This window comes from Ammospiza nelsoni, chromosome Z (genome assembly GCF_027579445.1).
Source record: "Ammospiza nelsoni isolate bAmmNel1 chromosome Z, bAmmNel1.pri, whole genome shotgun sequence".
Lineage (NCBI taxonomy): Eukaryota > Metazoa > Chordata > Aves > Passeriformes > Passerellidae > Ammospiza > Ammospiza nelsoni.
The window spans coordinates 88,538,813-88,553,541 of NC_080669.1; the positions used below are offsets into that span (position 1 = coordinate 88,538,813).

General features: G+C 46.8%; 1 protein-coding gene across 7 annotated transcripts in view; it reads left to right on the forward strand.

Annotated features, from left to right (window-relative positions):
* NEDD4L (NEDD4 like E3 ubiquitin protein ligase) overlaps positions 1–12,345 on the forward strand; it is a 77,534-nt gene extending 65,189 nt beyond the window's left edge. For all 7 annotated transcript variants that reach the window (XM_059491931.1, XM_059491932.1, XM_059491934.1 and 4 more), the window contains 13 exons: positions 3,207–3,265; positions 4,527–4,592; positions 5,060–5,289; positions 5,907–6,028; positions 6,791–6,861; positions 6,964–7,059; positions 8,102–8,175; positions 9,129–9,189; positions 9,488–9,547; positions 10,020–10,127; positions 10,442–10,538; positions 10,818–10,890; positions 11,844–12,345. In XM_059491931.1, the coding sequence (XP_059347914.1) occupies positions 3,207–3,265; positions 4,527–4,592; positions 5,060–5,289; positions 5,907–6,028; positions 6,791–6,861; positions 6,964–7,059; positions 8,102–8,175; positions 9,129–9,189; positions 9,488–9,547; positions 10,020–10,127; positions 10,442–10,538; positions 10,818–10,890; positions 11,844–11,946 (1,220 nt within the window). In that variant the 3' untranslated portion in view covers positions 11,947–12,345. The remainder of the gene's footprint in view (positions 1–3,206; positions 3,266–4,526; positions 4,593–5,059; positions 5,290–5,906; positions 6,029–6,790; positions 6,862–6,963; positions 7,060–8,101; positions 8,176–9,128; positions 9,190–9,487; positions 9,548–10,019; positions 10,128–10,441; positions 10,539–10,817; positions 10,891–11,843) is intronic.
* Positions 12,346–14,729: the final 2,384 nt, after the last annotated feature.

Sequence of the window (14,729 nt, forward strand, 5' to 3'; positions counted from 1 at the left end):
ATTTCTTCACAGCCATAGCTAACTCTCATAACCATCAGAGGAGTGTGCACACAGAGTTCAAGCCTAAACTTACCCATGTTTGACAGAATTAGGTTTGTCCCTCAGTATCGCTGACTCCCACGCTTATCCTTAGAGATGACAATATTAAGTCATGATTAAAAGACTGCTTTTAAAGTGATACCAGTTTTGAAATGGTATAAATACTTTTAACTAAACATTAGAAATAACACACTTGATAAGCGTCTGATGAACCTCTCTTCCAAACTTTGGTACAGAGTTATTATCCTTTATCCCTTCTGTAATTGTTTTTCTCAACAGAGATCTGGAAATATAACTATGGCCAATGATTCTAAACTGCTGCCACTAAGGAGTCGCAGGATAAATCTGTCCCATTTAAAACACCTGTGTAACTGCTGAGCCTCCCAATGTCTTAAAACTCTTTAATTTTTCAGTCTCCTAAAGCTATTTGAGAATATGTTAGTCTCTAAAATGGAATGTTAAAGTCATACATTAATTAGAATTCCTCAAAGAATTTGTTAGGAAGCAAAATTTATGTGCATCTGAATTCTCCCTCTAGTCTCTTTTGATCTGAGTGGATTTAGCTTCTTATATAGCATTTTTCACAAAAGTTCAGGGAAGCTTTTGGTAATGCTGCCTGTTTCTAGCAGATGTCCCTTTGGTTCCAGCCTGGTGCCTGAGCACTGCTGAGGTGCCTGGGCTGGGGGACTGGAGGGAGGGCCAGGGGCTGTGCCACTGCCAGGACACAAAACCAGCAGGACAAGGGTGACAGAGTCAGCTGCTGGTCATGTCCTGCTTCCCTGCTACATTTTGTACCTCTGATGCATACTTCTCCAGCGCTGCTTGTCCTATTTTTGAGATGTTTTTCTCATCCCTGGAAGAAAGTGCCAAAGTCCCCTGCAGCCAGCACAGCCCCTGTGCTGTGCCCAGGGCCCAGGAGCACTGATGCAGCACCCTGGTGTTACTGGCACCACGGGCTGGGTGTGACAGTGAACACCTCCCCCTGGCTCTCTGGGCGCTTGCCTTCCTTGGACACCCTGGTGTTCCCTGCACATTGCTGCCATTCCTGGGAGCCTCCCAGGAATGTGCTGTCTGCCTGTTGGAAGCGATCAGAAGGGAAAACAACCATTCTGCAACCATTTTCTGAACCTGTGATTCATGGGCAGGGAGGATGGATACACTGAGTGGGCTCCCCTCAGAGTCTGTCCACGTCCACCTGCACATGGTGATATTCACAATATGCATCAGTGATTTACACAAGGAATTAGGGGGAAGTGCTCCTTAGTTCAGCAGGAAGCCGCAGGGCAGGAGAGGGGAGAGGGGCTCACTGGAATGGGATGGGGAGTCAGAGTGAGTCTGCAAATGGCCACTGCAGTGTGCAGGAGGAGGCTGTGGAAGGAGAATTGCAAAGTGTTACTCAGAATGGGAGTAATTAGCAGAATTTGGGTTGAAAAGGGCATGAAAAATACCATCACCTGGTCATGAGCTATCTCACCCTGTGATGTATTGACAGGAGTGCCTAAATCCAACCTGGAGTAACCCTTCTGATGCCATCAGCTTTGGGAAAGTCTGGCTGTGGGAGTTCTGTGTCTGGCAGGGGGTCCCAAACTTCAGGGAAATAGTGGCCCCATTGGAAAGGCAGGGAGAAGAGGGAATCCTCGAAGGCCTGAGAGCCTGGTTTATGACAGAGAATTGTATTGGTGGGAAGACTCAAATTTTTGAAATTTTTGCAAATGTTCTTCAAAAAGAATAAGTTTGTTATTCATATCCACTTGGGATAGGACAGAGAATCCTGAGCTAGTTCCAGGTGAAGTGGTTCATGCCAGACCCTTGTAGCCCTGGAAAACCATTTTTAGTATGGAGTCACTGTAGGACTCTGAAGGGAAAGTTAGACTGAGATTCGTTGGTGTCATCACACACCCTGAAGTGCAGAGAGCAAAGAGCTGACACACTGTCAGTCATTTCCACTTGAGTTACCTCTGATTCCACAGAAAACTGGCACTGTGTTTTGTGGCTGCTGGTGTCAAGAAGGTGACCAGAGAACTTTGTAGAAGGGAATTCCAGTGTAGGGGTTGAAAAGAGAAAGGGTGGGGCTGGGTGTCCAGCTTGGCAGCAGCTCTGCTCCATGCATCTCTGGGGTCTCTGGAGCTCAGGCTGGCAGCCCTCCAGCATTCCCATAAGTGATAAATAGCTTCAATGTGTGAAGGGAAATGAAATAGTATTTTACTATTAAATTAACTAATAGATCAAATGTCTTGAAATGTGCTTGCAATCATGTAGAATTTTCTCCAGTTAACATTTGCTGAATGACATCTTTCAGATCCCAGTCCCTCTTAAACCAACTTGGGATGCAAACTTACAGGGCTTTTCCAGTTCCAGAGACGTGGAAAATGCAATCTTGATTCCTTATACCCAGTTCCTAACCCAGAGCAGTGTCTGTAACAAACAGAGGGATGGCAGGCCAAGGGTGGCCAGCACCTCGCCATTGCAGGTGGCACCTGGGATGGGGTTTGGAGCATTGTCTCATTGTTGCAACACCATTGTTTTGTTGTGATTCTGTCGTGTTCAGAATCTTGGGAGGAGCAGCTGTCTGGAGGCAGGGAAGGGGAGTCCCACCGTGGTCCTGTAGAACCTTTCCTGTCACCCTCCTGGTGCTCTTCAAAGCTGTAGATGGAAAGAACTGGGCTGTGTTGTGCCACTGCCAGCATCTCCATTGGTCATAACTGGGTGATTTTCTTGCACCAAAACAGGACAGTTCTGCCTGCCTTTACCCTCTCATTAAATCAGAGCCTAGGAAAAATGTTATTCCCTCCAAATCTAGAAGTATGATACTTCTGCTGTCTATGCAAAGTTTCCCAAGTAACCTAGGGTGTCATTGCCAAAAGTTGTGGGTTCCTTTACCTGTTGGGCTGTGCATCTCCAATCCTAGCCCATGTTCAAATGAACATGTTCACTCACTCCTGCAGATGTTGCCATCAAAGTAGTGCAAGTTCCCTGGGTTTTGGGGTAGTTCTGTGTTTTTGAGTGAATGTTTTCAACTAAACAGTGTGTTGGAGCTGGGGAGGGTGGGGAGACACAAGCCTTTGCTAACCCTGACAGACCTGAGCGGTGCTAGGGAGAAAAAACCAACAGAAATTCACGGTGTGGTACCAGAGAAGCCATGGGATCATTTCTTTTGTTATTTGCAGATAATAAAATTACCCAGTGGGAAGACCCCAGACTGCAGAACCCAGCAATCACAGGCCCAGTAAGTACTGCTTTCATGAAATATCCTGACTGGGTACAGCTGGAACAGCAGCAGGCCCTGCCTGCTCCCCAGATCAGGGGTTGGCAGCCTGGGGAGCAGGAGCTCTGACAGTCCACATCCTAAGTTGGAAAAAGCTGGGAATGTCACACCAAGCTCTGGGCAGTTTCCCAGATTGTCCAGGGTTTGGGGATGGTCGTGGAGAAGTGCTCCTATTGACCCATGACCTGGGTCACTACTGACAGTAGGATTTTACTGAGCTGACACACTGATTTTGGGATCTTTGGCCAGTGAAAAGCTCTTTACATTTGGCAGGAGAGAGGTGGGCCTATGTAGATTCAAAGTGCGGGAAAAAAAGGACAAAAAATCGGGTCTGCTTTCTGCAGATAAACAGGGGTTTCAGAATATCAGCCTTAGAAAAAAATAAACACAGCATTTTACTTCAGTGTCAAATTTTAAAAATATCAAAGAGTGATTCTTTGACTTTTTCTGCTGGGTTATGCCAGTCTATGCCATTTTATGGTATTCTGAGTAATCAGACTTCAATCCCAAGATGTTTCCTGGTACTAAGAGTACCTTTTTATTCTGCATAAGTCCTTGGGACTTTTAAGAGTTTCAGGACACAGCAGATGAGCCTGCTGCAAGGTTAAATTCCAATTGCTTAGTAATAATATCAATAATAGTCACTTTTTGACCATAGTTGCTTTTGGAGGGATTTACTCATTTATCAGGCATTTAAAACTGGAGATCCTCACACACAGCACTGTGCAAGTTGCTAACAGGCCTCTCCCCAGAAATGCTGAGCATAAATGAGAGAGACTATTTGAGAAAGTTTGTTTGAAGGAAATGAAATTATCATGGTCCCCTTGAGCAACTGACAGTGGTTTTTTGTTTGTTTTAAGAGAAAGCAGGAGCTAATCAATTTCACAGAGGCACTAAGGATTCATCTGAATGTTTTCAATATATTTCTGGTGCCATGACAAACAGAATTACTTAAATTGCATTTCACGTAGTGTTTAAATAAAGGAAACACGTAGGAATATTATTTAATGGCTGTAGTAAAGTCATATTAACATCAGTAAAATGATCAGAGTAAAATGATGTCATTTTGTGGGATTTTTAAATCTCTCCTGGCTGCTGTGCCTCATGGGTGGGTTTAGGGGAGCCCATAGCACATGTGTGGGTTGTTCATCCCTTTTGAATGCTGTGGGGTATCAGAGTGCTGAGTAGCAGGAATGACACGTCCTCCCACTGCTCCCAACAGGCGGTGCCGTACTCCAGGGAGTTCAAGCAGAAATACGACTATTTCCGCAAGAAGCTAAAGAAACCTGTGAGTAGAACCAGCTTGGGGGCTGCAGGACACACCTGCCAGGTTACTCCATTGTGCTGCTCATCAGGGGCTCACGTAGGAGCCAAAAACATGAAGCAAAGTTTGAATTTGATGTGTTTCTCAACAAAAAGCTTTTCTAAGTCTTTAAGACTCACATTTTTCTAGATAAATGCAAATGCCCTTAAAATAGAGCACAGTCAATGTTTCTCCTTTTTTGTTTTGTTTCTTTGATACTTTTCTTGTCATTTTCATCAAATATGTACCATAGAAATCTGCAGCACTGTTCTGGAACTGGTCCAGTTTCCGCCATGCTCTCAGCCTGTGGACTGGGAGAGCACTGGGAAATAAAACCATGGGGTACTGGAGCACCAGGTTTCTGAGCTGTCACTGGGCTGTTGTCAACCAGTAATTTGCCCAAAGACTTATTTCTTGAGACTAACAAGGGTAATCTAATCTTCTTTCAACAGGCTGACATACCCAACAGATTTGAGATGAAATTACACAGAAATAACATTTTTGAGGAGTCCTACAGAAGAATCATGTCTGTGAAGAGACCTGATGTACTAAAAGCCAGGCTCTGGATTGAATTTGAGTCAGAAAAAGGACTTGACTATGGAGGTGTGGCCAGAGAATGGTTTTTTCTCTTGTCCAAGGAGATGTTTAACCCTTACTATGGTCTCTTTGAATACTCAGCAACGTAAGTGTCCATTAAATATTTGTACTCTCAAGGGATACACTTTACATTTTGCATAAGAGGCAAAGTTGCTCTGGGCAGAAGTAGCTCCTCCTTCCCGGGGTGCCCTGTTCCTGCTGCCCTTCAGAGAGTCTCTGGAGTTCTCCTTGAGAACCCAGAAAATATTTCCATTGCTCAGACAATATCCAGGGCAGCAAAACTGCAGTTTTTGAGGCCAGTAATGGTGAAGGGACCAATGTCGGAGAAGAGCCCCTTTCGTCTGCTGCCCAGAGCTCCAGCACTGCTGTAGAGCAAGCTCAGAATGCAGCTGCTCATTCACACAGCAGTGGCCTCTCCCAGAAGTGTGAAATGGGGGCTGCCCAGCTTTAAAATCTTGGAGCAATGCGTTAGTGCAAGGGGAGAGGGCATCTCTTGCTCACAGTGGGTTTGGGTTGCTGCTGGGGCAGCCCTTCAGCCCTCAGTGGCTCCGTGATGGGATGGACTGGAAAGGACTTGGACACAGCCCCATGACGCTGTTGAAGGGGCATGCCACCGAGCACAAATTATTTATTAACATATCTGAGTATGTGCTTATTTAAAGACTTGGTTCTTTAGCTATTTTTTTTCTTTCCCCAAAAAAGGGACAACTATACACTTCAGATTAATCCTAATTCAGGTCTCTGTAACGAAGACCATCTGTCGTACTTCACGTTCATTGGCCGGGTGGCTGGCCTGGCCGTGTACCACGGGAAGCTGCTGGACGGTGAGTCCTGCTCTGCTGCTGCTGCCACTGGGCTTTGGGAAGGAAATGCACCTGCTTGGGAGCCCTGGGGACAGTCTGGGACTGGCACTGTTGAGACTTAAATGGTGATTCACAAAATTACAGTGGCTTACTCAACAAGTGGGTTTCATACAAAGTTTTGCTCCATTCTCCACTCAAGTTAGAACTCTAGAACCAGCATGAGCACTGTCCCTCGAGGAAAAGCATGGAATTTGTATCAGTCATTTCCATGAAAACCTGCAGCCAAACTAGGGGGGTCAAATGCAGCATATTTTGATATGTAAAATTACTGCTGAAGGATTTAATTACAATTTCTGCTGCATTTTGAAATCTCACACCAGGCAGACATTACTGATCAGATTTTCCTGAGCCCTAGTGCAGAAGAGGAAACGGAGGAATCCTGAGCTGAGGAAGCTCAGCAGCCTGGTTTTCAGGCAGCTCCTTGGTGAGAGGAACAGTGATTTTAAATGGGATAGTGTGCCCTGAGCTCAGTTCCCCAGCTCTCTCTGCCATTAATGTTAGGGTGGTCACTGGAGTATGGTAGTTAGTGGATAATTGTAGAAACTGAAAAACTGGACTTTCTGTGCCTCCCTAAACCTGAGCTGCTCTGATGCTGTTGCAGTTGCAGGACTGTTACAGTCAGGAATAAGAGGAAATGCCAGGGCTGGTGCCCTCAAGCAGTCATACCTTTATGGAATGTGCAGGTGCAGAGCAGGGCATGTAACGCTCTCCTCTCTCTCACAGGCTTCTTCATCAGACCTTTCTACAAGATGATGCTGGGCAAGCCCATAACGCTGAAGGACATGGAATCAGTGGTAAGACCCCTTTTAACCCTTGCCAGGTCTCACAGGCCACGGGTTTCTACAACTCTGCACTAATTGCCCATTTTCAAACTGCCTAATTGTGATCTGCCCTAGGATAGTGAATACTACAACTCTCTGAAGTGGATCCTGGAAAATGACCCTACAGAGCTGGATCTCATGTTCTGCATAGACGAGGAAAACTTTGGACAGGTATGTAAAGGTTATTTACATCTTAGAACTGGTTCTTGCCAACAAGTACCTCAGTACTGAGCAGAGTCTCGTGGTGGTGAATGCACTGATCAGCCTTCACCTCGCTGTGTTCCCAGCTGGGACTGGGGTGCCACATTCCCACCAGGGAGCTGTGACATCTCTGGGACAAGCTGGAAATGCAGCTGAGTTAAACACTTGCAATGAGGAGGAATAAAGCTGTCCCACAGTTTAGCTGGGACATGGTGCAAGCCCAGGGACTGCTTGGCTTCTGAGGTCAAAGGTGTTCTCAGAGGAGAGTGGCAGAATGATGCCAGGGAGGTCCTCTCTGTCCTGCCTGTCACAGGGGCAGCTGGTATGACAGGGGGAAGCTGCCAGGTTTAAAAGGGTCACAGTCAATGGGTGACTTTTGCCATTACAAATGAAAATGTTGTAGACATTAAATTAATTTGCTTAGAGGCTTTTATGACCTTTTTTTGTGTCTTCACTTTTTTTACTTCTGAGACCTTGATCCTGGCTCCAGGTACGACTGGATCTGGGGACTATAGGGCTTTTTATAAAAACTTACTTCAGCAATTCAAACTATGCACTCAATGTCCTGTCAAAAACATTCTGATCCACTTTTCAGTGTGTACTGCCTTTCTCCTGAAGCAACATAAGGTTATGGATTACATGGAGAACTAGGGAGAGTATCGAAGCCACAGAATAGAGAGGTTTTGTAATACACTGGTTGGCTTTGGAAGTTTCAATATGTGATTTAGCTTCTTTTATTATAAAAACTATTACAATTTTGTATATGTAAAGTACGTACTTAGTGGTTATATAAATATATCATTTTGTTATTATAAATAATATTATTAGTAAATGGCCAGTCTCTCTCTGCCAGTTTTCTGTTCTGTTGTGCAAGATTGTTCAAAACTGTAAATCAATTTACTAATGATTTCCTGATACTGCTTGTAAAATGCTGCTCAGGGAGAGTGGGTTCTGGGGGAAAGTCCCAAATGTCCTCAAATACCAGGAGGTTTTTTGGTCTTTTGAAATACAGACATATCAAGTGGACCTGAAGCCCAATGGGTCCGAAATCATGGTAACAAATGAAAACAAGAGGGAATACATTGAGTAAGTACCATTATGGAACATGCCTGGGGGGAGGAAAGAGCAGTTGTACTTACAATTGACCCTGCTGCAATTCCTGTCCTTTGTACTGCACAAGAGCATCCGATATTGCTGGAAAAAAAAAACAACTTACTGTTAATCATTGGTTATATCCAGTCAGACATAAGAACAAAGAGTAACTTAAATTCCATGCTTTGTTCTCCTGGAATTCCCCCCCATGGAAACGTGCATCTCCAACATCTGGCTTGAGTTCACATGAGCCAGAAGGTGCTCTCCAGCCTGACCTTCATCCCATTGTCCTCCTCTGCCAGTCACAGACCAGAGCCAGGATTCCAGTGCCAGCATTCCTAGCAAACATTGGCCAAATCTGAAACTAGGTTTTATTTTCAGCTTTCCCAGTTCTTTCGCCTACCAGGATGTAAAATGCTAAATTCACTTACACCTGCTGGCATTTTAAATCAGGGCCTTTTCCAAGGTGAAAGACATTGAAATTGATACATTCATGCAAATTGGGAATTCATTTCCAGTGCCTGGATCTGGACCAATTCCATGCCTGGAACTGATTTTTTGTGCCTGCACCTGTGAGGTGTTTGTGCTGTGGGTGACTGGTAATGAAAGCAAGGTGTCCCTTTGACGCTGCAGTTTATTTCTTTATTTATAGGTGAGATGCTGTCCTGACAGCTCTCCTCAGAGCTTGCAGACTTTGCTGGGAATTTTTAATTACTCAGGGCTCTGGAAGAATAAAATGTCTACTCACTTAGGTACCTACAGGACGAAAATATTCCCACTGTGATTTGGTCATAGTCACTGGGGTTTTTGGTTTGTTTCTTCAAAATTCCATCAGTCACCAGCCATTGTATTGGAACAGCTGGTGAAGGCTGCTTAGTTACCTGAACACTTGGCTGAGACCTGCTAATGAGTTTGTTTTTCTGATGGGGTTTTGTTTCTTTCTGCAGCCTGGTCATCCAGTGGCGGTTTGTCAACAGAGTGCAGAAACAAATGAATGCCTTTCTGGAGGTGAGGCTCTTTAGCTCCTTTCTTTCACAAAAGTAGGGATTTTTTTTCTAACACTGATTTCTTACCCACTGGTGTCTGTGAAAAGGGAGCAGGGAGCTTGCAGGGAATGCAAATAGAATACTTACATTTATGATTTTTCAGTTTTATCTTGTGTGAGAATATATCATCTTTGTCTTATGAGAATAAGGTCATTCTCTTTCAAGTTTAATTATTTGAGCTTGAAGTAATTTGGTCATTGATGTTTTTAATTAGGATTTATGTGGGATGAGAGTTTTAATTTTGCTCTTTTTCTTTTTAGGGATTCACAGAGCTGCTTCCTATTGATCTGATTAAAATTTTTGATGAAAATGAACTGGAGGTGAGTCAATTTGGTGCCCCAAGCTGACAGTTCCGTGACAGATGCACCATGTTCTGGGCTCTTCAGTCATCCATCCCTCTCCCTACGGGAATGTGCAGACACAGCTCCCTTGCTCAGAGTTGGAAATTAGATGTTTCTTCCTAATTAATAAATCTACTCATGGCATGCAAAGAACTGCACTCAGGGAGGTGGTTGAGGGTGTGCCTCTGAAAGCCTGGAAGTAGCTTAGTGGGTAAGTGCCATCATGCCTCAGCCAGTCACATTTGAGCCAAACACGTGGAAGTTGCTGTCACGTTGTGGCAGTGTGCAGCCGTTCTACAGTGACTGGAGTGCTCTGAAGAAGCTCTGTCTCTCCCCTGTGTGTGCATAAATGACTGGAGGTCAGAGTCCTGAGGGGCAGTGACACCTTGTCACCCCGTGAGTGCAGGGAAGCACACACTCCTTCACATCCCACCCTTGTGTTTCCCTGCAGTTACTGATGTGTGGCCTTGGCGATGTGGATGTCAATGACTGGAGACAACACACCATCTACAAAAATGGTTACTGCCCAAATCATCCTGTTATCCAGTGGTTCTGGAAGGTAAGACTGGCACCACCTCTGACTGGTCCTGTAAGTGAAAGTTATTGCCCTTTTTTGCAATCATTTTTCTTCATGCAAACTGCTAAGAATGGGGAGTGTTGTGCTGGGGGCAGGACCTGCTCCCATCTCACTCAGGTGAGGGCAGGTGTAGCTCTTGCTAGGGCAGCTCCCAGATGGCACCTGGAGCAGAGACAATCCATTGTGGCCAGAGTGGTGGCTCATACAAAAGGAGATTTCTGCTGGCTTTGGGCTGCTCTTAGGGCCGTCCAGGCCAGGGTAGGAGGCTGAGGCTGACGGTGTCCATTTGCCAACAGGCTGTTCTGCTGATGGATGCTGAGAAACGGATCCGGCTCCTGCAGTTTGTGACCGGGACGTCACGCGTGCCTATGAACGGATTTGCTGAACTTTACGGTGAGCTGCTCGTGGCAATCCAGCCAGCCTCTGATGCACGCGCAGCACTCAGCTGCAAATGCTGATCTCTGAGCTGAGCTCCTTGGCATTATGCAAGCTCTGAAACCAGCTCAGTGGGCCTGGAAAGAAAGAACCACATTCATGTTGCTTTAATGTACCTGTTACAGGTGAAGAATCCAGCCCACAAGTGATGCCAACATTTCACGTTAAAAATAATATTGAGGCAATCTCTGTAGTGTCCAGCAGTTTCTGTTTCATATGGTTTTAATTTTCACCCAGGTTCAAATGGTCCTCAGCTGTTTACAATAGAGCAGTGGGGAAGTCCTGATAAGCTGCCCCGGGCTCACACCTGGTAAGTCACCAAAGCATGAATTCCAGAGCTGCTCCTGCCAAAAGGGCCTTGCTGCTGACCATTCTCAGCTTTGCATCAAACAGCATTTAATTCCGTGGGTCCCCAGTGCCTTCACAAACTGCGAAACTGAAGGATATTCTTTTATTTCCCACATCCTAGTAAGTGGATGTAATGAACTACAGCGAGTCAGACATCACCAAACAGCCATAAAAAGCCCATAAATCATTGAAGAATTGAAAACAAATGTAAGATTATAAAATAATTTAACCTTGGTTTATAGATTTTGCAAACATTGAAAGCATGCAGTACAAGTTTGTCTTGCTCTGTTACATTTCAGAAATGTGGCTTTTTAAAGAAAAATGGTGCTGAATAGACTGTCAGTACAGACTAGGGGATCTTTCTATGAAAATAATAATTCTATAGAATAATGAGCTTAAATTAAAAAAAAAAACCAACCCTGAAAACAAAAGCACAAAACCTACCAAACACAAACAACAATACTACCCCAAACACACTCCAAAATCAACCCATCCTCTTTGGGTTCCAGTTCTCTGCTGGCTTTTACCTTTGGAAGATTTACTCTTAGATGTTTAATCTTTTTCCCCTCCAGAGAGGAAAGGATTTGTGCACTAAATCCAGAATATCTTTGCTGAGCTTCAAGAAATCAGTCCTTTGACAAAGATTGTTTTCCATCATCTAACTACAGTGAAGGGCTTTCTGTTGGCTTTTTCCCTGTCTGAAATGATTCTTACCAAATTCCTGCTTCCAGCTTTCCAAAGGAAGGCAGCATTCAGTTACTGGAGAGCTCACCCTGGGCAGGTGTGAAGCATGCAGGGAACACTGTGGACCACAAGCTGTATTCCTAATCAAGACTCCTAATTATTTAATATTTTCTAGTTCTTTAAAACTCTGTTTTCCCATAGATTGAGTGACCCTTTGCTTGTCCCTTCCAGCTTTAACCGCCTAGACTTACCTCTGTATGAATCTTTCGAGGACCTGCGGGAGAAGCTCCTCATGGCCGTGGAGAATGCCCAAGGGTTTGAAGGGGTGGATTAACTTGGCAGCAGCCATTCCCTCTCCGAGCACGTTCTGCTGGTGTTGGCACCTGCCCGAGGGACTCGAGGGCTTGTGGCACAGCAGTTGCCCGGCGCTGGCTCTGGAGCAGAGCCCGGCAGCGCGGGGGCTGAGCCCCGAGGCTGGGGCTGGCACCTGGGGTGGCCTTGCTGATGTTCCCGCACCAGTTGTGAACTGATCACACTTCAGCAGGACTTACTCTATTTATGTTGTGCCTCTGTAGGCAAAGCCCTTAATAAATATTTTACACAATTTCTAATGGCAATGAACGGGATTAATCATTTTACAGGTATAGTATTACAACTCATGTTTACTTCTTAATTGATTTAAGCATTTTCAGATTTTATTTCATTACAATTAAATATCATGTACTTGGAAAAATGAGCATTTTTCTTAATTTCATACCAGACTTTTTTTCAAAGCACGTTGAGCCTTGTGTTCCTAAACCAGGACAGTAGGAGAAAGCTCTGTTGGAAGCCTTACCTCCACAGGCTGTCTCTCAAAAGCAACTCTCTTCATTAAGCACATCACTGTTGTTCTGTATCCAGAAGTATGGGCTGGATGTTGCATTTTTGTATAAGTACTAGAAGAGTGTCAAGGCACAGCAGAGCCCTGACACAGCATGTCCAGATCTCTGTTCTACTGAAACTGCCTCGTTACTGCCAAGCTGTACATGTGCCACAAAGTATCTGGGCTAGGGCTGGCATTTAGCCTTTTAGGAGAACATGCTGAACCCTGTCATTCTCTCTGTACAGTGATTCGTTTTTCATCCTTTCTGCATTCCTGTTTGCAATGGAAGCATTCCAAATGAAATCTGGCACTCTGGAACACAGCTCTGTTCTGGCTCCTGTTTGTGTGCACTTGCTAATGAACCTAATTAACACTGGGGTTGTTCATTTCTAACAGCACTGACTCTGAAGGCACTTTCTGTACCACCAGGAAGGCAGACCTGGTTTGAACATAAAGTTAATGGGATTTACTCCTTCCCACTACACATGGTGAATTTGGCTGCTGCTGTGTAAGAGAAAACCCCACCAGCTCTAGACCGGAGCCTGCAGACGTGTTCCTCAGTAATTGTTTCTGTGATTTCTTTTTTTACTTACAAAAACTTATTTAATATACACTGCTATCTAATTCATTTTGTTACCTATGACATGTTGCATGCCTAATCTATAATGTCTGAGTTGCATCTGTTTTCTGGCAGATTAAAGGTGACAGATTTGTGCTTGCCCCAGTGCAGTGACATGGTGACAGCACTGCTGGAGCAGGGCTGGTTCCACTGACCTGCAGCTCTGCCCCAGCCTGCTCCCCAGCATCCAAGCAAGATGACACCACTTGCCAAAACAAACTTTCACCTCGCCGCCAACAGTTTTTGAGCCCTAGCCTTACCTGCGTGTCCAGCCTGCATCCAGCCACGCCGCGGAGCCTGGGATACAGCATCACCCAGCTGGGAAGAAGCCTCACTGCCAGTAGCATTCAGCAGTTATGGTCCCAGTCCTGAGGAAGATTAGGGCAGTACTTGAACGCAGTTCAAGATTCCTTCTCTATTAAATATGCTTCCTAACATTCCTGCCTGACCTTTTCCATCTGAGGAGTGAGTTGGAACACAAGACAGTGGCTGGCATCAGAGTAGACAGGAATGCCAGACTGACTGCTTGGTTCTGGGGATAGAAGAGATAAATCCAGATATTGCCACTGACCTGCACATTAAGCACAGCTGAGTCTAACGCGGAACCCCGGAGAGTCCCGGGAGGCAGGGCCCGGGCGGCATCAGGGGCGGGGCCAGGCGGCTTCAGGAGCGGGCCCGACACAGGTGCGCGGGGCAGGGCCGAGGTGATTTAACCCCCGGAAATCGCCCGTCGGCCATTATACTCACTATGAGCGCGGCGAGGGTAGGAGCTCCTTGTCCCGACTTCCCAGGTGAGTCGTGGGGGCTTCGGCTTCCCCACCTCTCCCCCTCCTTCCCGTATTCCTCTTCTTTCTCCCCCTTCCCTCTGCCCCCAAAACCTCCGCGCCTTCCCCCCCACCTAGCCCTCCTTCATTCTCCCCGTGTTCCCCTTTTTCCCATTCCTCGGCCCCCCAAAAACCACTGCTCCTCTCTCCCCTCTACCACTCCTTTCCTCGTATTCCCCTTCCTTCTCCCCCGTCCCTCTGCCCCCCCCAAAACCGCCCTGCCCACCTAGCCCTCCTTCCTTCTCCCTGTATTCCTTTTTTTCTGCCCCTTCCTCCCACGTGTCTCACCCTCTAAACTTGGGTAGAGCGAGCCACAGAGAAAGCAGGGGAGAGGAAGGAGAGCATCGGGTCTCAGCCGGCAGGTGTCGGATGAGCGGCCCGAGCGGGGCCCCGCTCTCACCCCGGGCGCGGTCGAGAGCGACAGAGGGGGACCGGCTCCTTCTGCCCGCGGCGCTCCAGCGCCGCTCGTTCCGCTGCGTCCCGCGGGGTGCGCGGCCTCGGGGGCCCGTGGGGGGCTCGCTGTCGCTGCGGAGGGAGCGGCGGGGCCCGTGGGGTCCTGAGGCGCTGCACGGGCGGTCTCCGTGTCCCGCCCGCTGCCAGCTGCGATCCGGCGGCTGCTCCAGGGAAAAGCGCCGTCTTCCTAGCGAGCCCGGCAGCGGCGCAACCCCGGCTCCCCGCGGCCTCGGAGCCCCGGCGGGACCCCAGCCCCGCGCCGGCCGGAGCAGGTGCGGCAGCGCCGGGCTCAGTCCCAGCGCCCGTCCCCGGAGCGGCTCTTCCCGCCCGCGGTGATGCCGGTCCCGATCCCAGCTCCG